We start from the raw sequence: 24317 nt of genomic DNA on the forward strand, positions 1-24317 counted from the left end.
GTGGGGATCAGGGATTACCTTCCACGCGCATTCTAACTTTAGCGAGGTCGAGCAAAGGGATAAATCTAATGCGCTTGGGCGCGCTGGTGGGGGAGGAATCCGTGTCATTTCACCCGTGTTTAGAATTGTCATGTTGAAATTGTCGCAAATATTGTGAATTAAAGAGGAACGGTTATCATCATAAAGGCAACCCCATTCCGTACCGTGAGAGTTAAAGTCGCCTAAAACTAGTCGCGGTGCAGGCAGGGATTCTATGATGTCATGTAGCCGGCGATGCCCAATCGCGGTGTTGGGGGGAATATATATGGAAGCTATGCAAAGATCTTTGCCTTTGGTTGTTACTTGACAAGCGACAACTTCAATACCTGTTATCGAGGGAAGGTTAATTCTGTAGAAGGAATAGCGCTTTTTGATCCCCAAAAGCACTCCTACATAGGGGGTGTCTCGATCCAGGCGAATAATATTAAAGTCGTGGAAGTTGAGATCTATGTCGGAAGTTAACCAAGTTTCACATAATGCAAATGCATCGCAACTCAAATTATTTATTAAAATTTTGAAGGAATCGATTTTCGGGATGATACTTCTGCAATTCCACTGTAGAACAGTGATCAAATCCGTGACCTCGTTCGATGAGTTAGCCATCGAAGGATACAATCGCTGAAAGGAGGGGCCATTTAGCAGTCAACTGCTTCAAAAATGTTCTTACTGTAGGGAGAAAAGCTAACATAAGACTTTTAATAGGATCAGTTATATTGAAAGTTTTTATTATCCAGTCCACAATGTCCGAGAGTTTGATAATTCCAGTGCCGCGATTATTCTCGAACTGAAACAGAGGAACACTTGGGATTTTTGATGTTCCTGGAAGTGCTGGGAACTCCTTCTCTGAGTTTAATCCTCCGAGACCAGGAGCTAATTGCTTCGGTTTGGTTGCAACACTTCCAATAGATGTGACTTTCTGAGTCCCGTCAAGGGATACCTTCTGGCCTTTACAACGAACTTTAGGAGAGGAAATGTTCCTCATCTTCCTATAACTTCTAGGCGCCCTAGTAGATGTTCCCTCTTGTGGGTCATCAGCCTCGCCCTCGTTAGGAGGCAAGTGAGCATAGATGTTTGTTGAGGTTGGTGGTGTAGCTTTCTTTAGCATTTCTGCAAAAGAACGTTCGGATCGTCCAGCAAGGGAACGTTTTAGTTTATCCCCGCGTAGTTTGTATGCGGGACATGCCGAGATATCATGCAGATTCTCTGCACAGTAAAGACACTTCTCAGCATTCTTACTGCACGAATCATCTAGATGATTCTCCCCGCATTTTCCACAGCGGGCCTTATTGCTACAATGGGTGGCTGTGTGACCCAATTGTTTACACTTTGTGCAATTCATGACCCGCGGCACAAACAGACGCGTAGGCAGACGAACCTTGTGCAAGAGGACGTAATTTGGCAAAGCGGTACCAGCGAAGGTCAACCGATAAGAGTTTGATTGGGGGTACGTTTTTGAACCATCCCCCGCGACTACTACTGAGTGCAAACGCTTGCACTCGAGTATTTTCACTGGCTGAAGTAAGCGGTCTCTGAAACGGCCAACCCCGTACTGCAGCAGATCCTCGCATGTCAAACTGTCATCGGTGACAACGCCTTCAGACTGTACTTTCACAGCTGGAATATACACGTGATAGTCCTTCGTAAAGTGCTCGCAGCAAGCAATATCGTTTGCCTGCTTTGAGTTAGTCAGCACGACCCTCAGCCTGTCTGAGCGGACCTTTTTTATTTCGATCACAGCCGAGAACCGTTCCGTTAGGTCTTTTGAAATCTGTAATAGATTCAGCGATTTTGTTTTGGGCCGAAAGAAGACCACAAAGGGACCGGTCGAGAGCTCTGGATATTGTTTGGGTAGGGGGAGAGCCTTAGGAGTCGACTCGATCTCCATTTGGCCATCCGGGGAGGAAGCCATCGACACCGTCAACGCACGGGGTCAGCACCCGCGCAGACGGGAAAAAGCCGTAAATGTATCAAAAAGGTAGATTTCACTTATCTGTATACTCGTTTCCCACGACGCACCAGTCCAGCTTAAATAGCTGGTTATTGTTCAATCCTCGCTTTACGAACAAAAGGTTGAGGAATGTGTCCTAACGGTTAACACACGCACAAAAGAAAATGAAAGTCCAAACCGAAGAGGCAGAGAATGGCAAAATAACCTTGAACGCGGATTACTGCACTGTTCTTTTTCCAACAGACCGAAAACAAAACACTTCTATCTCGATCGAGCGATGCGTAGAGACTGATTTGAAAACTTTTATTTTTTGTCAACGAAAGTCTAAAGAGAATGGAAACATTTGTTGTGGTTGCATCGCGGAGAAGTAATTGGTAAAGATGTTTTTCTTGTAACTGCTTTAAACATGTTTCTAAATTTCATACTAACTGGCAGACAAAAACATAATTTTATTACGGAATGTGATTCTTATAGATATTTTAAAGTTTGTTTTCTTTCTTTATTTTTCGAGAGCTGTCCTTCTGGAACTGTAGAGCTGAGTTCACGGAAGGGCTCCCCATCAGAATCACTCATAACTGCTTAAGTTAAATTGCAGCAGGCCATGATTCTGATTGTGATATCAAATGTACGGTTCAGTTGTGCGGGCGTATGGGCTTTACGATCGCGTGGGAATGAGTGTTTATTGGTGTGTACTTGAGACCGCGTTAATGAGATTCGAAGTGCTGTAGAGGTCACTGAATTATTGGGGGCGTTTTTGTGTTAGCGAAATCTTGGGCGTAGTTGTGCGTGGATGATCGCGATTGTATGTTCGTCTTTGTGTACCATAGCGAAGGGCTCGGGCGTTTGTATGTCATTGTGTTCGATTGCGTGGGCGTTTGTATGTCGCGTGTGTTGGCGTGTCACTTCGCATGTATAAATTCGATTTTAAAACCGGGTATTCATTTCATATTCGCGTGTGTTCTTGGATGATCGCACGGATCGTGAATCTAATACTTAATTTTCAGTGTATGGTTCAGATGCTAGCAGAGAGTAAGATCTCTATCACTATCAACTCTATCACTAGAGTTCCCGGTCATGTCTCCATTGAACGTGTTGTCTAGTTGATATGAGCGTCATTTTTTTCTGATTGGTCCAGCTGAGGGCATGGGACCTAGGCTGCTAGAGCCAAGAGGAGGAACTTCCGGACGTAATTAAGTGCAGGCATGCACAAGAACGGTGCTGCATCGTGTACTATTCCTGTGCACTGGCTCATCATGTATCAGAGCTAAGTTCATTGAGCTAGCAAGTAGCACGAGCACCGCTGCTCCGAGCTATAGCAAAGCAGAAAAAATACAACGCGGTAATGTGAATAACAATGCTTGCATCCTTTTTTGCAGAAACTTGTCGCACATTTACCAGCGTATATTTTTCGCTTTGTCCTATTCTTTCGTTTAATGGCTTACTCTACTGCACCATTCTAGCTCATCGGGTAGGCTTACCGTGCTAATTCATTGAGCAAAATCGTGCCACCTTACCGAGCTAGCTCATCGTGCTAACCCGTTGTGCTAGCTCTTCGAATCCTACAGCTCGAGCACGGCGGATACCTAGCACGAGCGTTGTCAGCGCTTTGTGCATTTGGTTCGTTCAAAGCGGCCTCTCAGCTCGTTTTAGGCTCTCGTGCTGTATTTCATGCATCCCTGCCGGAGTGTTATCCTGTTAGCAAGATCGTAAGCGTAGGTATGCGTGGATGATCGCAAAAGGCTCAAGCGTTTGTATGTCAACGTGTTTGTCGCGTGTGCTAGCGTGTATGAAACTTCGCGTGTATAAATTCGATTTTATAACCGTGTAGTTATTCGTATATTTACGTGTATTCTTGAGTTATCGCGTGCGGACCCTGAAGCTGATACTTAATTTGCGATGTATAGTTCAGATACTAGAAGAGAGTAAGTTCTCCCATATCACTAGAGTTTCCGGTTATGGCCAAAGAGGCTTCCATGTAAAATAAAATCACCCCAATAACTGAAATAGAAGTAAAAAATCTCTTCTCGACAACTTACAGCAGTAAATATTAACGGTTTTTGATACAAACGAGCCTGATATATAACACAATTTCTATTATGCCATAATTTTATAAACGCGCAATATTATAGTAAAAAAACTGCTTCTTTGCACAAGAAGAAATTGATTACCGAATATAAAAATAAGTGTCCACGCATTTTGCACTTATGCTCATCATGTGCCTTGTGTGTAGCAAGCTGCCCGATCAGCTCATCTGGCTGAAAATCTAACGTAAAATTAAATACTCTATTGTACTTAACAGCCTCGTTTCTGTATCTAATGTTCCTCAAGTACGTTGAAATTTTCGGTTCAACCTTTCAAATCAAATTAATGGAAAAATCTATTAATCTATACATGTAAACGGAAAATTTGAAAGAGTTCCTACTGCAGATTTTATTCGTATTATGTTTCAGAACTACAGAAAACAGTCGAACTGCAGCGGTAATAATTTGGTTCCGAAAAAGCTTAAAACTAGAAAATGTATAATACGGATAACTTCATAGGAGGCAAATTGAGTTGAATCAAATGTGTACATCGAGCACTATACTTTTCAAAACGAAAATTAATCGAGTAAATTGCGACTTAGATAGAGCGACTTGGCGGCTGCTAGACACTGAATTTCAAAATACCAACCAACTTGAGAAAACGGGTTAAACAAATAGTCGGGGCGGATAGTTCAATTTTTTCTCTAATATTAAAAAAAATCAATTTTTTTTTTAATATTAGAAAAAATCTTAAAGTTTACTTAGTCCCAAAGTTTATAAGAAAATTTACAAAAATCGATTTTCAGCACGCTTGTTCACTGGTTTCCTTAGGCTTTTAATTACATTTTTGGAACATGGGAAACTAGTTTGCAACATTATTTAGTCTGTTTCCATTTATGGAAGATTTTTTGTTGTCCCGGGAGTACTTCCACTTCCACCGAGGTTGAAAATTCCGTGCAAATTCCGGACAAATCCGTACAAGTACTTTTTCCGTACACACGACAAAAAATCCGTACTGTCCTCCCAAATTCCGTACGGTTGGTCAGCTTAAGTATGGTCAACTTATTGAGAATTTCTCGATCACCAAGACAATGTAAAATGCAGACCGATAATTTTTATTGCCTTATTCAATTGAATTGCAGGACTGCTAAAACAGTGTTTCCTAACTATATTATTTTATCCACAACGCAAGTTATAGAATTTTCGCTCCTTTGGCATTAAACAATTTCGCAAAACTAGTCTACTTCCAACCACCAAAGGCAACGGTCATGACGCATAGTGCTCAGACTGCCCAAACCAGCACCAAATGAACGATAAAGACAATTACATACTGCTGTCTTATGTGTGTGGCTAGTAGTTTCCAGTCTCTTTCTGATATCTGTTCGTTTCTCGTTTTATTCTATAACTAAACCCAATTAACGATCGAGAGACGATGCTTTGTGATCCGAAAACAAACCGTTGCTGTGTAAGGCCACCAGGAGAGTACCTTAGGGATAATTTAGAAATCAAGTATTGCAAAATTTGTCCAAAAGTCGCCCAAAATAGACTCCTCCCACTCATATTACAAATTGAGTCCCTTAGAACATAACGAATGTTAGGTCACGTCCTAGCTTACTCCCTCTCCGCTTTATGACACGAAATTGTAACGAAACATGGGGAGGCTTGACCAGGTTTTCGGATAAACCTTAATTAACGAAATCTTTAACCATTAGCGACGCGAATTTTTTTATTGTTAATACTGCTATTTTTAGCTTTATGCAGGTTTTCGAGGTCGCTGATTATGATTCTGATGTCGAAAATGTAAAATTCAAAATGGCGGATTCAGTATGGAGTTTGCATGACCCAAAGAACACCCGCGAATCGAGTTTTATACTTACTGCAACAAAATTTTGTAATTTCGTAAAAATCGAACAATTCCAAATGATGGTAGGGATTTACGGTTCCAACTAAATTATTGTGTAGATATTTTTGAAAAAATTGGAATGGGACTTCAGTTCAAAAAAATCGGTAAGATTAGGAAAATTTTAAATCAATAAGAATGAAAAATCTGCTGAAAAGAATAGAAATAATAATTTATAAATTACATTATACTGAAAAGATAGAAAAACACAGAATGGAAAAAATAAAAAGAAAATATTGTGTGAAAAGGACTAAATAATCTAAAGAATAAGAAAAGAAATTTGAAATAAATAAAAAAATGTCTAAATGCCAACCGACGAAAACGTTCGCAGAACAGCAAAAAAGATAAACCAAATGTTTTTTTGGGAAAATTAAAAAAAAAAACAAGGAAATAAAAAAACGAAAAGGATAGTAGAGTGAGGTAAAGTGGATCAGTTTTTTGGCGAGCTCGTGCGATGGTATTTTCAAGCTAAATCCGATAAGGCGAATATACATTTTTTCGATCCTTTTAAAATCTGGGGGCACGAAAGGTTCGAGGTTAAATAAAACAACGTACTCGCCTAGAAAATCAGTGGTTCATCTTTTTTTGAAGGGTATGAATACTTTATTTAAAAATTAATAACACAAGAAATTTCTTTAAACGGCATTATCAGTCTTTTGAGAAATAATGGAACGAATTTTAATGTTTGTTCGACGTTTCGATACTTTTTGGCATCATCTGCAGGGTAATCTAGTTTATAATGCCATGATTAGTCTGGTTTTGGTTTGATACATAGTTGCTGTACTTACAATATAGTTCGTCCTTCGTCTGAATGCTTTGATAAGCTGAATGTCTGAGATATTGTTTGTTGTTCGTATATCTGTGCGTATCTGGATGGACAATTGTACAATTCTTACGTGATATATGCCATAAGCTATGAAAAATAAACTTTTTGATATTCTTTTTAACACAAAATGCAATCCATTGACGTCATTCAGATAAGAGAACGAGGAAGTGGCAAATGATGTGAAAAATCATGATACCGCCGATGGAAATGTTGGAAAAAAACATACTTTTCACCAGTTGCGTCTGGCTTTGCACTCCGGTGTCCTCGTCGTCACCAGAGTGTGGAATTGAAGTTGTGCATTCCGGCTCACGTGGTTGCTTAGCTGTGCGACGATCACGTTTGCGCTTCGAAGAATTTTTTTTGGATTCCTTTTCTTTCTCTTTTTCGATCATGTTTTCTCGATTATTTACTTCAACAACACCTAAATTAAGAAGTTGAACCGCTCGCGCAGGGGCCACGTACCACAGGCCGACATGTGCAGAGATACAAACGGGAATCTTCTCACGGACCAGTGTGAGGTGATCCAGAGGTGGCGGCAGCACTACGAAGAACACCTGAACGGCGATGCAGCAGACAACGAGGATGGCACGGTAACGCACCTGGGAGCACGCGCGGAAGACATTACACTACCGGCTCCGGATCTCCAAGAAATCCAGGAGGAGATTAGCCGGCTCAAAAATAATAAAGCCGCTGGGGTTGACCAAATACCAAGCGAGCTACTAAAACACGGTGGCGAGCCACTGGCTAAAGCGCTGCACTGGGTGATTACCAAGATTTGGGAGGAGGAGATTTTACCGGAGGAGTGGATGGAAGGTGTCGTGTGTCCTATCTACAAAAAGGGCGACAAGCTGGATTGCTGTAATTACCGAGCAATCACCCTGCTGAACGCCGCCTACAAGGTACTCTCCCAAATACTATGCCGTCGACTATCACCAATTGCAAGAGAGTTCGTGGGGCAGTACCAGGCGGGTTTCATGAGCGAACGATCTACCACGGACCAGGTGTTCGCTCTTCGTCAAGTACTGCAGAAATGCCGCGAGTACAATGTGCCCACACATCATTTGTTCATCGACTTCAAAGCCGCATACGACACTATCGATCGAGATCAGCTATGGCAGATTATGCACGAGTACGGATTCCCGGACAAACTGACGCGATTAGTGAAGGCGACGATGGATCGGGTGATGTGCGTAGTACGTGTCTCAGGGACGCTCTCGAGTCCCTTCGAATCACGCAGAGGGTTACGGCAAGGTGATGGTCTCTCGTGTCTGTTATTCAACATCGCGCTGGAAGGTGTAATAAGAAGAGCAGGGATCGACACGAGTGCTACGATTTTCACAAAGTCCGTTCAGCTACTTGGCTTCGCCGATGACGTTGATATTATTGCACGAAACTTTGAGAAGATGGAGGAAGCCTACATCAGACTGAAAAGAGAAGCCAAGCGCGTCGGACTTGCCATCAACACGTCGAAGACAAAGTACATGATAGGAAGAGGTTCACGAGAAGAGAATGAGAACCGCCCGCTTCGAGTTTGCATCGGTGGCGACGAAATCGAGGTGGTTGAAGAGTTCGTGTACTTGGGCTCACTGGTGACCGCCGACAATGATACCAGCAGAGAGATTCGTAGACGCATCGTGGCAGGAAATCGTGCTTACTTTGGCCTCCGCAAGACACTTCGGTCGAACAGAGTTCGCCGTCGTACGAAGTTGACCATCTACAAGACGCTGATTAGACCGGTAGTTCTCTACGGGCACGAGACCTGGACCATGCTCGTGGAGGACCAACGCGCACTTGGTGTCTTCGAACGGAAAGTGCTGCGTACCATCTACGGTGGAGTGCAGATGGAAGACGGCACATGGAGACGGCGAACGAACCATGAGCTGCATCAGCTGTTGGGGGAGCCGCCCATCTGTCATACCGCGAAAATCGGACGACTACGGTGGGCCGGGCACGTAGCCAGAATGTCGGACAATAGCCCGGTGAAAACGGTTCTCAATTGCAATCCGACCGGTACAAGAAGACGTGGCGCGCAGCGAGCACGATGGATCGACCAGGTGGAAGACGTTTTGCGGACCCTTCGCAGACTGCGTGGCTGGCGACGCGCGGCCATGGACCGAGTGGAATGGAGGAATCTTTTGTATACGGCACAGGCCACTTCGGCCTTAATCTGTTAATAAATAAATAAACCTAAAATTATTATTGTGTCAACTCACGTAAAATATCTGACGCACTTTCATTAATGACTAGCAATTTCCTTTCAAACAAGTACGTAATATTTTGAATGAACCTTATATTGTTAAGAGGCTAATACTGGCGCCATCTTGAACAGATGCAATTGTGTTGTTTTTGTCCTCTTCACTTCGTTTTGAAATTTTTTCCCATGAAACTGCGCACAATATTCCTATCCAAATAATTCTAATTTACATTATAGAAGTGACCCATCGTGTTCCCAAACGGCTGACTATCGTGTCTCAAAGCGTATGTTTCAAGTTGATAGCCGTATTTTTTTTTTCAAAATAAAAAAATTCGAAAACAAACATAAAACTCATGTTCAACATTAATTTTTACGTAAGTAAAAACTCACTTGACATTTTTTAACCTTGATTAAATGTACTGTACTGATGACAAAGTACAATGTGTTTTCTCAGAACAACACGCGAAAACATAAATGACGCTGTAACTAATACAGCTGATCGATGATAATAGTCGAAATGACAGTCTTCAACAATGTTCTCTACCGTGTATCTAATTCACGCAACACGAACGACCACTGCAATAACACAGCAAAGATAATACCCTATACTTATTGTACTCCCATATCTATTTGACCCCGTTGAACTCTAATAATTGTGATTTTTTTGTTCTAGTGTAAATCATGGAATGGATGCAGAACTGGTGTATGTGATAGAATACTGGGTGTTCGTTTCTTGGATTCGATGGCCACTTGTTCGTTCGAACCTTCGATTCGATTCATTCGGGAAAATTGGACCGGATAAATTGAACTTTGATTAACTGTGAATCATCAATTTCCGGTCAACATAATAAAATTCTAATGCAGTTTCCGGTAATGGTGGATAAATGTCCTTTTCTTGCATTTGGACGAGTTCAAGTAATTGGATTGCATGTTACATGTGCAATTTTCTTCTATTTCATTGAACTGTTTTGTTGTACTTCTAGTAGTTTGCTTTTCCACTACTCATGTATACCAAAAACCATATCGGCCAATTTCAATGCTTTTACTTAATCTCTTTGTTAGGTTTTATTTTCTTTGTTCGGAAAGCAATTTTTCTTTTATTACTATATCATAAATTAGATTCATACTAACACTTTCAAACACAATCAATTGCATATTCTCTCATATATACTAACTATCTCTTTCATTCCAAACGTACAAACACTCATGGCGTTCGCGATAACACAGACCTGGTCACAAATGCGAACAGTCGATTTTAATTATCCACGCACATTTACTGCCGCGATCTCGCCTACATCAAAACACCCCGGTAATTGAATGAACGTTCCAAGACTTATAAATTTACAAAACGCGGCATTGACCCACCGCTCGCGCGATTATGAATTGGTCGCGTCCGAAAATCCTTATTGTCGGCCCTAGTAGCATAGGCCTACTATACCTTCGGTTAGACCAATCAAAAAATAACGCTCATATCCATTAAACAACACGTTCCTTAGCGACATGACCGGTGACGCTAGTGGTATGGGGAATCTCACTCTCTTCCAGCATTCCGCATGTTAACATATAAACGCTTAAGACCTTCACAATCATCCACGCATTTCAAAGTCCGCAGTCTCGCAAACATGAAAACATCTTGCTGATTAAGGGGTTGCATACCTTTTTATTTTTCAAAAAATGGATTTTTTTACTACTTTAACAAAAGCACATTTCTTGAGAAAATTTTCCCAAATTTTCATAGAGATCAAAAAAATATATCGAAAGTTACAACACTTCCAAGCGCGCTTCGTCTACCAAGAGCAGTGCTATCTTGAAATTTTTCTCGAAATGTCGTTTTTCCAAAAATGGTTTTTCCGTGATCCCGATTGCCGAAAATCCACTCAACCGATTTTCATCAATTTTTTTTCAGTTGATCGTAATTATTTTTTCTCGTACCTTAACGATTTATTTTTTATGCATAAATTTTTGTGTAGTAGTTGAGAATTTTTTAATTCAATTTTTAGCGCTTAATTTTTTAGGAAAAACGTTCCCTAATGCAGGAAAAATTATTTATTCAAATAATCGTTAAGGTACGAGGAATGTTCATAGACTAATGGAATATTATGAGTTCTGGTATTTTAGTTGATCTATTGGTCTTCAATTGTGATCACCGCAAATCTCTTAAATAAAAAGGGGTTCCGGAGAAAAATCCATAACTCCGCTAATTATCAACATATTTTTTTAAACTAATGCTTATTTATTTCAATGAAAAATGCACTAGCAAATTATTATAAGTTTGGTGTAATGAAATTATTGCTTCATGCCTTTACGTAAATTCAAACTTTTTTTACATTTTTCGCACAAAAATGTATGGAACCCCTTAATATCGCTTAGTTTTTCATTTTAATCATTAAATGCAATTTATTCAGTTTTTTCTTCTTTTTTTAATTTTACTAATTACATTTATTTTTTTATTTCATTCATTTGATCGATTTTAATAATTTAATCCGTATTGCCATGCTTTATTTATTTTATTTATTTATTCAAAATATTTTATTCGCTTTTAAATTTTATTTAATTAAGCTATTTTATTTTCTTTATTTAACGTATTTTATTTATTTCATTTATTTTATTTATTTACTTTATTTTAATCATTTTGTTTATTTTTTTTATTTTATGGTTTTTATATATTTTATTTACTTTATTATTTTAATTTATTTTATTTGCTTGGTTTATTTTCATGATATAATTTTTCATGTTTTATTCATTCTATTCATTTTATGTATTACATCTATCTTTTTATTTTATTGCATACGTATATTTTGTTAATTTAGTTCGTTTTATTCGTTGTGTTCATGTTATTCACTTTCTTTATTTCATCCATTATATGTATTTTGTTTATTTCACTCATTTTATTTATTTTCGTTTTATTAATTTTATTCATTTTATTCAGTTTGTTGATTTTGCTCATTTTACTCATTTAATTCATTTTGTTCATTTCAAAATTTTATTAATTTTATAATTTTTTTCCAGTTTATTCATTTTATTTTGTTTCTTCATTTAATTAATTTTATTGATTCTTTTCAGTCCTTCCTTTTATTCATTTCATCCAATTTGTTAGTCTGAATCAATTTAATTTAATATATCAATTTTAAAACTTTTTGCCTTTCTCATATAGAAAGGTTATGCAATCGCTCTAAAAATCGTCAACCTAATCCCGGCCTAGAGGGCCGAATGTCCTATGCCATTCGACTCAGTTCGTCGAGATCGGAAAATGTATGTGTGTATGTATGTGTATGTGTGTGTGTGGAAAAAATGTCACCTCTGTTTCTCAGAGATAGCTGAACCAATTTGCACAAACTAAGTCTCAAATGAAAGTTACAACCTTCCCATCGGCTGCTATTGAATTTTTTATTGATTAGACTTCCGGTTCCAGAGTTACGGGTTGAAGAGTGCGTCCACACAGCAAATTCCCATATAAACTAAAATGAAAAATTCTCAAAGGGGAAGTAGGGAAAATTTCAAAATAGAATTTGCATTTTTTATGCCAAATGACTTTAAAATGCATGAAACGTTGAGATTTGATGAAATCTCGAAAAAAAATTGATTAGAATTGACTTTTTTGGACTTTGGCACCTTTTTGGCTTTCTCATATAGAAAGGTTATGCAATCGCTCTAAAAATTGTCAACCTAAACCCAGTTTTTGCCTTTCTCATATAGAAAGGTTTTTTGGCTTGTATTGGCTTAGGTAGGCATATGCAGTAAGGAGTTGCAGCTTTAAAATTGAAACTAGTTTAAAACTTCTTCACAAGTTGAAAATATTCGGCAGGGTCCGGACCCCCAGATCTTCCTCCTTAATCCGCCGCTGGTTTCAAGCGATGTTTCAGTTTCAACACATAGTATCTCAAGATCTTGGCTATCGATCCATTGTATGTATGTGCAAGTCGTACTGAATATGTAATATACATTTCCATCATTGTATTGAACATAACCAGCTATGGAATCGTAGTTTGGAAGAAAGGCACAATTGCACCAGTTGGATTAAAACAGGTTTTTTAAATTGCTTAATGTTACACTCAATTAGCTGAATCAATATAATTCATTTATTCTATTAATCTGATTTATGTTAATCATTCTGCTCTTTTTATGAATTTGGTAACATTTTACCAATTTTATCAACTTCGTATGAAAATTGATAGTTGGTAATTTTATGGGCTCTACCAGACGAACCAACTTGAAGTCGAGTAAATCCTTTCTTGAGCATATTTTTCTTATCTTATAGATCCGAAATATGTAAAAATAAAAATTTATGAATTTTGCACTGTTAGACCCCCTTAAGGGAAATTTAAACAAAATTATCAGAAAGGGCTATGAGGCTACATCTAGGGACTAAATAAGAATACTTTAAGAGCTTCGGTTTTTTTTATAAAGAAGGAATAATTTATGTCCCGATTTTATCAATTTCCCTGTTTTATCAGCCTAAAATTCACCAAGCGGCTGATAAAAACGGGTCTTCGCTGTATTTTTTTACATTTCTTACAAAAGAAATGTATAGGAGTCGCTCAAACTTTGAAAACTTTTTTGATTTCATTTGTTTTTTTATTTAATATATTAATTTTATTCGAGGATTGTGTTTAATTCGAAACTGTGTTCATCATATCACTATTTAAGTACCTACTTCGCATGAATTCTGCAAACCAATGAATGATCCCACAGTGATATGTGTAAGAAATGTCTCATCACACTGTTGCACAGTGGTCGCAATGGTACCAAAACGTGCGTTTAATTAATGGTGCTCTAGGAGTTGATTTTAGCGATTTTGTGTGTTAGAAAAACTTTTTCAAAATGGAAGCCCCCTTCTTCTGGATGTATACTGAATTGTGATTAATCCACCTAAAAGTGAGATAGAAAATTTATTTCCACTAACTTTTAAGATAGAGACACGATGTCAATGATAAAGTTATAGTAAATTCTATTGTGAGAAAACTTGTTGAACATGCAAACTCTCCAAAATGTAGTGGTGTTGAGATAAAGTACGTTGTTTGTGGGAGGCACCCAAAAAATCATTTTTTTATTATAACTTTTTTCTGAGATTTTTGCAATTCTTCAAATGTTCTATGAAGTTGTTGAAATTAAGAAATTGCAGATATTTGTCGAGGACGTCAACATTTTTTATTTCAAAACTTAAGAGTTATCAAATAAAATGGGTTAAAAATACCGCCATTTTGAATGACAATTACCAAGAGATGTGGAAATATGTGGAAGATATTTCGATTCCATGAGAAAGACAGTGAAAAGTACTATAAGAAAAAATACTGCTCACAGCGGGCATCCACCGGCCTGTATATAAAAAATACTTTCCGGCAATGCATGTTTTTCATTTTGTAACAAAATAAGTACGACTTTTTCAGCATACATTTTTTAGTGATTTTTTTTCTATGTGTCGAATATTCTAAAAAATCATTGAGAGTAATAAATACACATATAAATCGTGAACTTTGAATTTCTGTTATCTGAAACTATTCATAAATTAACAGGTTTACTGTATTTTCATGAGTATGAACCATAGCAAAGAGTATTAGATATCATTTTCACGAAACGACTATGTAGTCAGAGTTGCTACTTAAGATCCGACTTGCCAGAAAATCTTTAGAAAAATATTTTCACCTATATATTGCATCTCTGTCAAATTTTAACCCTCAAAAAGGCAAGGGGTCTCAGAGGCTCGGCTAGTTACAGTTCCCTAGTTTCAATGAACTTGTAATTGGAAATACAAATGATCGAGCGTTTTCGGGCTTTCGATTCTCTCACTGGTAAAACGACAAAAAAGAGGCTCTCATTGGGTCTTAGAAGCGATGCTTTATGAAGTCACAATTTTCGCTTGCCTTTTTGAGGGTTAATTTCAAATATTTAATCAAGGGGGTTAGAAGCGATGCTTTATGAAGTCACAATTTTCGCTTGCCTTTTTGAGGGTTAATTTCAAATATTTAATCATTCAATGCGTGCTTGCAAAAGAAGTATTGAGAATTACGGCCACGTAATCGTTTCATGAGAACTGCATATAGGGTAGTCGAGTCTTTATCCATCTCATTAGTCGGGATGTCACAATATTTCGTTGATAACTCGACTTAGAGTGACTGGATTGCGCTTAAGTAAGTATCACCATCTTTCCTTCGTTCCTAAGAAGCAGTACAGTTAGACTTTTTGAGCTAATGCGTTGAAAAGAGATAGCAAATACTTCTCTAACTAATGAGTTCCAATGGGTGGGGTGAATAGAGGAGCTAAGATGAATTATGGCGCAGTAACCCTAATACTGTTTGTAATGGTTTTTATTCTTGTAAAGACAGCCAAAATGTTTTGCACATTTTTTAGTTGATCACTTTTGTTGTTGTGCTAGTTTAGGAATAATTCGTAAGTTGGAGACTACAGAGCTGAGAGTTTTGGATTCATATGTGTACTTTAATATTTCCAAAGATTTTTTAGAATATTCGTAGAATAGAATAATACATAGAAACAATTGCTATAAAAAGTTATGCTTAAAATATCGTAATTATTTTGTTACAAAATGAAAAACATGCATTGTCGGAATGTATTTTTTATATACAGGCCGGTGGATGCCCGTTCTGAGTAGTATTTGTTCTTATAGTACTTGTCACTGTCTTTCCCATGGAATCGAAATGTCTTCCACATATTTCCACATCTCTTAGTAATTGTCATTCAAAATGGCGGTATTTTTAACCCATTTTATTTAATAACTCTTAAGTTTTGAAATAAAAAATGTTGACGTCTTCGACAAATATCTGCAATTTCTTAATTTCAACAACTTCATGGAACATTTGAAAAATTTCAAAAATCTCAGAAAAAAGTTATAATAAAAAAATGATTTTTTGGGTGCCTCCCACAAACAACGTGCTTTATCTCAACACCATTACATTTTGGAGAGTTTACATGTTCAACAAGTTTTCTCGCAGTAGAATTTACTATAACTTTGTCATTGACTTCGTGCCTCTATCTTAAAAGTTAGTGGAAATAAATTTTCTATCTTACTTTTAGGTGGATTAATCACAATTCAGTATACATCAAAAGAAGGGGGCTTCCACTCTGAAAAAGCGTTTTAAACACACCAAATCGCTAAAATCAACTCCTAGAGCACCATTAATTAAACGCACGTTTTGGTACCATTGCGACCACTGTGTGTTGGTTTAAATCTTTTTTCGTAATATTTTTGACCAATGTTCTAAATCATACATTTTTGGAGTTTTCTATAGCGAAAAAAGTTCAGGAATCAAACGAAACCTTTGCGAAACTTGCGACGAGAAGTTCTTACGAGATTCTAAGGCTTCTTTTAACCCATATCAAACTTCATCATTTTCTCAGGCATATGTCTCTAATATCCTTCAATAATTTTTTATCATATATATATCTTGTTGAACGCGGGATATTCTCAGGAACGTAATGAAGTCATGCCGTTACGCACGGCTTACATCCAACGTCGGAAAAATAAAATGACAAATTATGCTTCCTCTCGCACCGAAAAAGGATTTCAAATTGAGCAACACTTCCGTTTAACTACAATTTAATATACAAGAGTACAAGCCTAGGGTTTCGGTAATAAACTCCTCAATTTATCGTACGCTTCCGTTCATTCTCGTCACTGCCACTGTCACACACGCTCTCGGTAGTAGATTATTCCAAAAATAATGCTTGGTGCCAGCTGTGAATCTACACCGACGCCATCGTCGTCGTTGCCATAGCCATCCACTTACAGTACTATGAAAAGAGCCGAACGAATAATTCCATTTCAGCTTCCGGTGTACGCGAAGAGGGTCTAACTAAAGCTTTCACGGGACATGGGATCCACACACATAGGAATGAACACGTGGAACGTGCTGCTACCTTCTACCTACCACCCTTCCCAAAAACACCCCACGACAATGAAATGGCGGATGTGTGAACTGAAGGAGCAAATTACAAAGTCCAAATTTAATTAAATTTATTTCGTACCTGGAGCGACATCCGCAGCGGATGTTCTAAAGTTAATAATATTACAGCTTATCAGTGAGCGGTGTTTTTTGCGAGTGGGTGGACGAAGGGGATTTGATTGAGCATGTTTCATGATTCATTCATCTATAACGAGGTCATTAGACGTGTCACTCAATGGTGTGAATCGGGCTTGTGTTTTGACATTAATCGGTATTGATCTAAACAATAAATTCACACCGGACGTTAAATAAGCTGATCTGCTTACAGTCGCAAATTTATCGCATACCTTTAGATTCTCTAACAAACGCTAGCCACTTCGTTGAACCAAAAATATTTAACTACCTTAACAACGTTAGAGTACAAGCTGTGCACTTCACAACCGGGCACCATTGTGAATTTGTTTCATGTGAAAGTTTATTTCACCTTTCCATCCACTTACCGTGGGAATTGAATAAGTTCCAGCGTTCGCTGTTTGCACCGAGAAAAGTAAATTAAAACCATTTACAAACACACCCAAACAGTCAACTTTCTCTCTCTCTATTTTTTCCTTTTTTCACGGTTGCTCGAAGCAAATTGGTTTCCCCCAAAGCTCAACCGTACAGTTGTTGGTTTGTCAACACAGGAAACTTTCACCTACTCGCGATCCTTCATAGTGCCTAACGAAGGCCGTGCTTTGCGGTCCTGGAGTTAGTGGCTAACAACTCATACGTAATCCTGACGGGGGAAAATTGTACCTACTTTTTGGTACCGACCCCGGCAAAACTGTTGTTGGCATGCGACCGGGGAAAATGTTGAGCGTAAATGCGGCCCCCTGTCGAAGGTGGTACCTACATAGTGTTTGTTTTCGGTTCAGCATTTCGCGAATCTGGCCCCGGACGCAGCTGGGGCGACAGCTGTGTGGAACCTTCGACCGGGTTCGCTATTCGCATGACGACGACAGCTGGACGGGCCACCGGTAACTTTGGCTAGCCGCAGCTGGGCGAAAATATACTACTTCGGGGCTGGAAAATAGTTTCCCCTTGCATACATATATTGCAAGTGTTGACAGTACCACTCAGTTGAATTGCTGGCTTTCGTTCGGGGAACGGGAATAAGTTTTTTAATTACATCCAGATCGTTTTCTGCCATTCGACAGAGTAAACTTCGGAAGTTTTCGCGCAGGTGGTTTGGACTTTACGACATTTGGTGCTGGAAATCGTAACTAATACAGGAAATTATTAGGATGATTGTCTATCATTTCCCGATTGCATGATAATTATTACAGTGGAGGCGCATTATGATTTGTTTATAGTAGACGGTGGAGGCGCACCGTGTTTTTCAATCTAAAGATTAGACGATGTCAATTATTGCCAGATTCAAAGCCAATACGCTCAATACGTCTAACAATAAAAACAGATCAAAGTAGCCTTTCAAATTGATCCATTGCCCTTAAATTGAGTCTGATTCTAACTCTTACTGCTCTCACATCATGGATTTTATAAAAAAAACATAAGGAAGCCTGACACTGATTCGCCCTAAACAAAAATGAAATTGTTAAACAACCTATTCGGAACGGTTTTGTAAACAAATACAATAATCTTAGTAGCACTAGAAATGCATCACATTTTTACTACACCTAGATTTGAACGTAAAGGTATAGTTACTAGGTCACTTCCTACTTGCTTCTCCTGATCAAATCCTGCCTCAATTTCATCCGCTTCATAGTTAATAGATTTTTTCCCAACTGATCTTCAACATCACCTTGGTCCGTACAGCTTGCCTAACTTTTCACATTCGTAAAAACCTAGCTGAATCCCGTGAGTGCTAGTAAAGCTTTTTATCGAGCAATGTTTCCTGCCTGATGTGCAATTTTGCAAGTTTTTTTCTTTACTGCCACGATGTTGCATCTCTATCGCATCTACCGCTCCTACAGTACACCTGGTCCAGGGCGAAGTCTGGCCGTGCTGACCACAAAACATCGATGTGGGTAGGTTTTTGCGGTTTAACGGCTAACTTTGCCTGCACTGAAAACTGATGCGAACATGTTAATTCCTTTTCCACGGAGCTGAAGACGGGGAAAAAATCGGTTTTTCCTGACACGTAAAAGTGCCAACATTTACAGTTTTCGCCCCTTTTTTATATCGCCCGGGATATTCGTTGAACTTTCGAACAAGATGAAGGAGTCCGCACCTGCCGACAGCGTGGGCTGAATGTTTGGTCTGAACCGTAAGCAAACAATATGTAGGAGAAAAAAAAACTAGTAGATCGGGAGCATAAAATTCATTTTCACCTTGCTCGGTTCGATATTTTTTTTGCTGCCACGTTTGAACCAACACCATCGAACCATAGAGTTACTCTACGGGGTGGCTTCATGTAACTGTTTGGTTGTTAATTTTTCACCTTCAACGTTCTTTTTTCCTCACTCTCTCCACAGATCTATTGCCAGCCTGAACAAGACGTCTCGTGCGGTTCGGGCGTGGTCTGACTGCACCGGCGAACGTGACCACTTGATCTTCTACGACGGGAGCAGTACGAACGACCCGGTGCTGGCCAAATACTGCGGAGGCGACTGGCTGCCGAAGGTTGTTTCGAGGTGAGTTTCGTTTCTGGAAGTTTTATCATAGAATGTTTAATAAAACTTTTCCAAAAGTTGCACCTTGGGAAAGGCTAAGCGGTGGATTTAGTAACGCGTTTTGTTGGTTAATCTCGGACGTCAATTGATTATGGAAGTTGAAAACTAGTAAGCTAACAAAATCCATTAGAATTATATCAATATTTAAGGGCTTACATACCGTTTTTTGAGAAAAACATTGACTAAAGTTTGAACTTCACTAACTGGTATCTAGTAATGATTGCATTAAAGCTTCACGGAAAAAAAATCCGTTCATAAATTCATGAACAAAAGGTCACGATTTCGTGAACTGAACGATTTACGAAAACCATGATCAAGTTCCTGTAATTATGAATAATAACCCTCGTATTCATGAAACTATTTGAGTTTTCTAAAAAACCAGTTCGCCCCGAATATATACATGGCGTTACATTAGAATGTTTGGTTGGGTTTGGTGTTGTTCCCTGGACATGTTTAGTTTTTGTTGTGATTCTTGTTTATGATTTGGGAATATACAGTAGACAGCCAAGCGTTGATAATGATTTCAAGAGCTTATTCGCGATTCTTGTGACTTCTTATGACGTTAGCAGGATTAAAGTTCATGATTTCAAGATCTTAGTCGCGATGTTCGTAATTTCCATTCACGTTATCGTGATATTTTAGTCATGAGTAGAGTGCTTCATGTTCATGATTTCAGGATCTTTGTCACGATTTTAAATATTTTTGTCACGAGTTGTGTGATTTAAGTTCATGATTTCAGGATCTTAGCCACGATTTTCGTAATTTCTGTTCATGATATCGTGATATTTTATTTTAGAGCTCACTTTCAAAGAGTAATGTAACTAATGTTCATGATATCAGCAGTTTTATCATGGTATTCGTAAATTCTCTTCGCCTTATCGTGATCTGTTATTTTTTGGTTACTAATGGGTTTTTTTACTCGGAATAACGTGACAATATGAACTGGATCATTATAATAAGACTCATTCGCGATATCTGGTTCTGTGAACTATATCACGCACACTATTTTGGGTTCTCAGTGTACTTTTCGTTTTCTGTCCGGACATCACAATGAACCTTATCGAATAAATAACGATGTTCGAGGTTCTAATAGCTTTTTTATAGTCCTGGTACCTATTACTGGTCGCTAGCATATCTATTATTGGGTATTTCATAAAAAAGTGCATGGAACAAAAATGATTCCTCGAACAATACTCCAACTTTTGTGATAGAGTTCACGTAAAAATTTCATTACCATGTTGTATGGAATTGTAATTGATTAGGGATATCCTCTAAATATCACAAGCACGCAAATTGCTACTAGATAGATCGTTAATCATGTACTAGGAATCATGAACGAGTTCACGAATACATGAATAATATTTTATGATTTCGTGAACATTTTCACGAAAACGAATGATAAGTTATGACTATTAAACTTGGTATCATGAATCAGTTCACAAATACATGCATAATATTTCATGATTTCGTGAACTATTTACCGAGTACGGATATTGGATCGTGACTAGTATGTTAGGAATCATGAATAAGTTCACGAATACATAAATAATATTTTATGATTTCGTGAACTATTTCACGAAAACGAATGGTAAGTTGTGACTATTATACTAGGTATCATGAACCGGTTCATGTTCACGAATACATGAATAATATTTCATGATGTCGTGAATTATTTTACGAGCATGGATATTGGATCGTAACTAATATATTAGGAATCATGAACCAGTTCACGAGTGCATGAACAATATTTGATGATTTTGTGAACCATTTCACGAGCACGGGTTTTGGATCGTGACTAATATATTAGGAATCATGAATTAGTTCACGAGGATTGAATGGATTCATGAATAAAATTCCGAATTTCGTGAAATAGTTCACGAAAAAATAGCCAGAATATTTTGATTTTGTGAACTATTGTTCCTATAACTATGATAAAAATCATGAGTCAACCTTTGGTTTTATGACTAATGTTCATAAAGTTGCGAACTAGTTCTCGGCAGAAACCGTGACTGAAGTTCACAAAACAAAATCAAATATTTCCACTAATGAAAGCGTTATGCGGGCGTTACTGAAGGGAAATTGAACATAGTTATAAAAGCCATGATTTTTGGTCATGGTCCTGTTTTCGTAACGTAAAAACGTGATTGTTCCAGAATTCATGGCACTTTATTCACGATTTTGGGAACACTTTTTTTTCGTGTATACTTTTTGAGAATCTATGACAAAAGATTGAAAGGACAAAAGGTCGGATAAATTTAAATTCAAAACCAACTTTTTAACCCTCCATTTGTTTAAAAAATGCGCTCCACGGAACGAAAAATTAAATTTCATGGCTAATATATTTACAGATAAAGATGAATTTGTATTTTTGAAAGTATTAGGGTCATAGACTACATATTTGGAGAAAAAGATCGTTTAACATATGCTAAAAAGTTTTAAGCGTTTCAGAGTTATTGAAATTTTTATGCAAAAAATTTATTTGTCTTAAAATTGCTCTAACTCAAAAAGTATACTTTGTATCTTAAATCTTTTGGTTCCGATGGAAAGGTGAGAAAATTTCTCATTAAATTGTGTTCTCATGTTTTTCAGTTTACTAGTCTTAGTTACTTTTTAGTTATAAAGTAGTCAAAAGTTAATATTTTTAATAAGGTTCTTGTTAATTTTCTCGAAATAATGAATTATGATCATAACAAAAACTGTTATCCAAAAGTTGGGGATTAAGACAATCTATAATTTGTTCTTTAACGTCATATTCCTATCTCTTCTAGTATCCTTGTAATTTCAATAATAAACTTTTCGTGTAGTCGACTTAAAAGTGCTTAAAAGAGTCTAGTCTGAAAAATTTATTTATTTTAACTTTAACTTATATTATTTTAACTTTTTGCTAAAATTAAATGACTTAGCCTTGCAACATGTTTGGCAAAGTCGTTGTACTTTGCAAGGCCCTTCTTTTTGTTTAAACCGGTGGTTCTAAATTTAGCAATATTTACAATAGAACTTTTAACGGTTTTAGATAGAGCTTTACTGTCTTCGATGAAGTTGTAGAGCAACACATTTTAGACAAATTTGCTGAAGACATGCAAGCTCTAGCTTTTATATTTTCCATTGCACGAGAAATTCAAATGTAAGCTTTGGGGTGTTCCTTAAAAAACGGTTTTATTTCTATAACTTTTGAAGTTTTTATTTTACGCTAAAGTACCCTTTGGACAACTTAAAGATTATTTCAGGGCGCGTAATTTGCTTTAAAACATCAACTTTTTAACTTTTTTCGTTTTAAAGCTATAAGAACTTTTATCTAAAAAATATAACTTTTTCAAAGAGAATTATCTTCGATTCGGGCACTCAACATTGAATACTGTTACTTTCATCTTAAATAACATGATTTGTAGTATAGATCACCACAAAATGGCAAATACGATATTTGTTTATATCTTGAAATATTTACTCAAAAAATTGTTTATTTTTAGTAAAAAGTTTATATAACTTTCTAACGAGCGAAGCTAGAGGTTCAATATATTAAGACAAATTGTTCTCCTTCAAAATATCTGAAAGTATTTCTAAAGTGATCTTAATGAAAAATCAAAGCTGCAAAAGTTATACAAAGAAAACCATTTTTTAAGAAACGCACTAAATTTTTTGGTAAATTTCTTGTAAAATGAAAAGTATACGACATAGAATTTCAGTGTCTTCGACAAAGTTTTTCAAAATTTCATTATCTTCAATTTTGTGGAAGACAGCGAAACTCTATCTCGAACCATTAAAAAGTTATTTTTCTGATTTAAACAAAAATTAGAACCACCCTACCCACTATTTAAAATAATAGAAAAGTATTGTAAAGTGTAATAATTTATCATGAAAACGAAACTACATTTTCTATATTGTTCACCGTGAAAGTAATTTAAACATATTACAATGAGTCAATTCATGAAAAACCAAATTTTTTTCAGTTTTTATTTTTTTTACAACCTATTCTTCAGATATTTTTCAGAGTTTTTGAAGACGAACATTTTCTTCTAATACATCAAAAATCTAGCTTTTATTGTTCAGAAGATATAAGCACTTAATATTTCTAAAATAGATTTTTTAAATCAATTTTATGAAATTTTTAAAAATATCGTATTCGCCATTTTTTGCTCACTTATAACTCTAATCATGTCCTTATTTATAGTTCAAAAAGAATTGTCTTTTGTTTGCCCCAAATTAGTGGTATTGTTATTCAAAACAACCCCATTTTTGGCGCAAAAATGCTCATAACTTTTCAACGCAAATAGCTATATATATGGCGCCATGAAACAAATTATTCGCCTTGAAACAATCTTAAAGTTGTCTGAAGACTACTTCAGTTTTTAATGAATACAGCAAAAGTTATTGGAATAAAACTGTATTTCGAAGAAACACCCTAAGCTCAGACTTTAAATTTATTGTAAAATAAAAAGTATGACAGATAGAGCTTACATGTCTTCAGCAAACTTTTCCAAAATTTATCGTTCTACAACTTCGCTGAAGGTCGTTTGGCTCTAGCTAGAATGATTAAAACAGTTATTTTTTTGATCTTGGTAAAATTAGAACCACCCGAACTGTTGTTTTAACAAAAAGAGGGGGCTCATAAACTACGAAAACTTCTCCAAAGACTTAATAAGGCTAAGTTGTTTAGTTTTAGTAAAATCTCAAAATTCCTGCTAAATTTGCATTCTGGACCACTGTGCCATGGTTTCATTGGAAGGCTGAGAAAATTTTTCTACCAATTTATGTACAAGTATCTTTTAGTTAATAGTAATTAATGACTTTTTACTACTAAAATTGCTCAAAATTTATATTT

The 24317-nt window shown here is 37.0% G+C and overlaps 1 protein-coding gene across 2 annotated transcripts in view; it reads left to right on the top strand.

The window, feature by feature from the left end:
• The window catches only part of LOC131691912 (uncharacterized), a 460379-nt gene that overhangs the window by 362797 nt on the left and 73265 nt on the right, over positions 1 to 24317 (top strand). For both annotated transcript variants that reach the window (XM_058978657.1, XM_058978658.1), the window contains exon 9: positions 19301 to 19459. In XM_058978657.1, the coding sequence (XP_058834640.1) occupies positions 19301 to 19459 (159 nt within the window). The remainder of the gene's footprint in view (positions 1 to 19300; positions 19460 to 24317) is intronic.

This window comes from Topomyia yanbarensis, chromosome 3, assembly GCF_030247195.1.
Source record: "Topomyia yanbarensis strain Yona2022 chromosome 3, ASM3024719v1, whole genome shotgun sequence".
Classification (NCBI taxonomy): domain Eukaryota; kingdom Metazoa; phylum Arthropoda; class Insecta; order Diptera; family Culicidae; genus Topomyia; species Topomyia yanbarensis.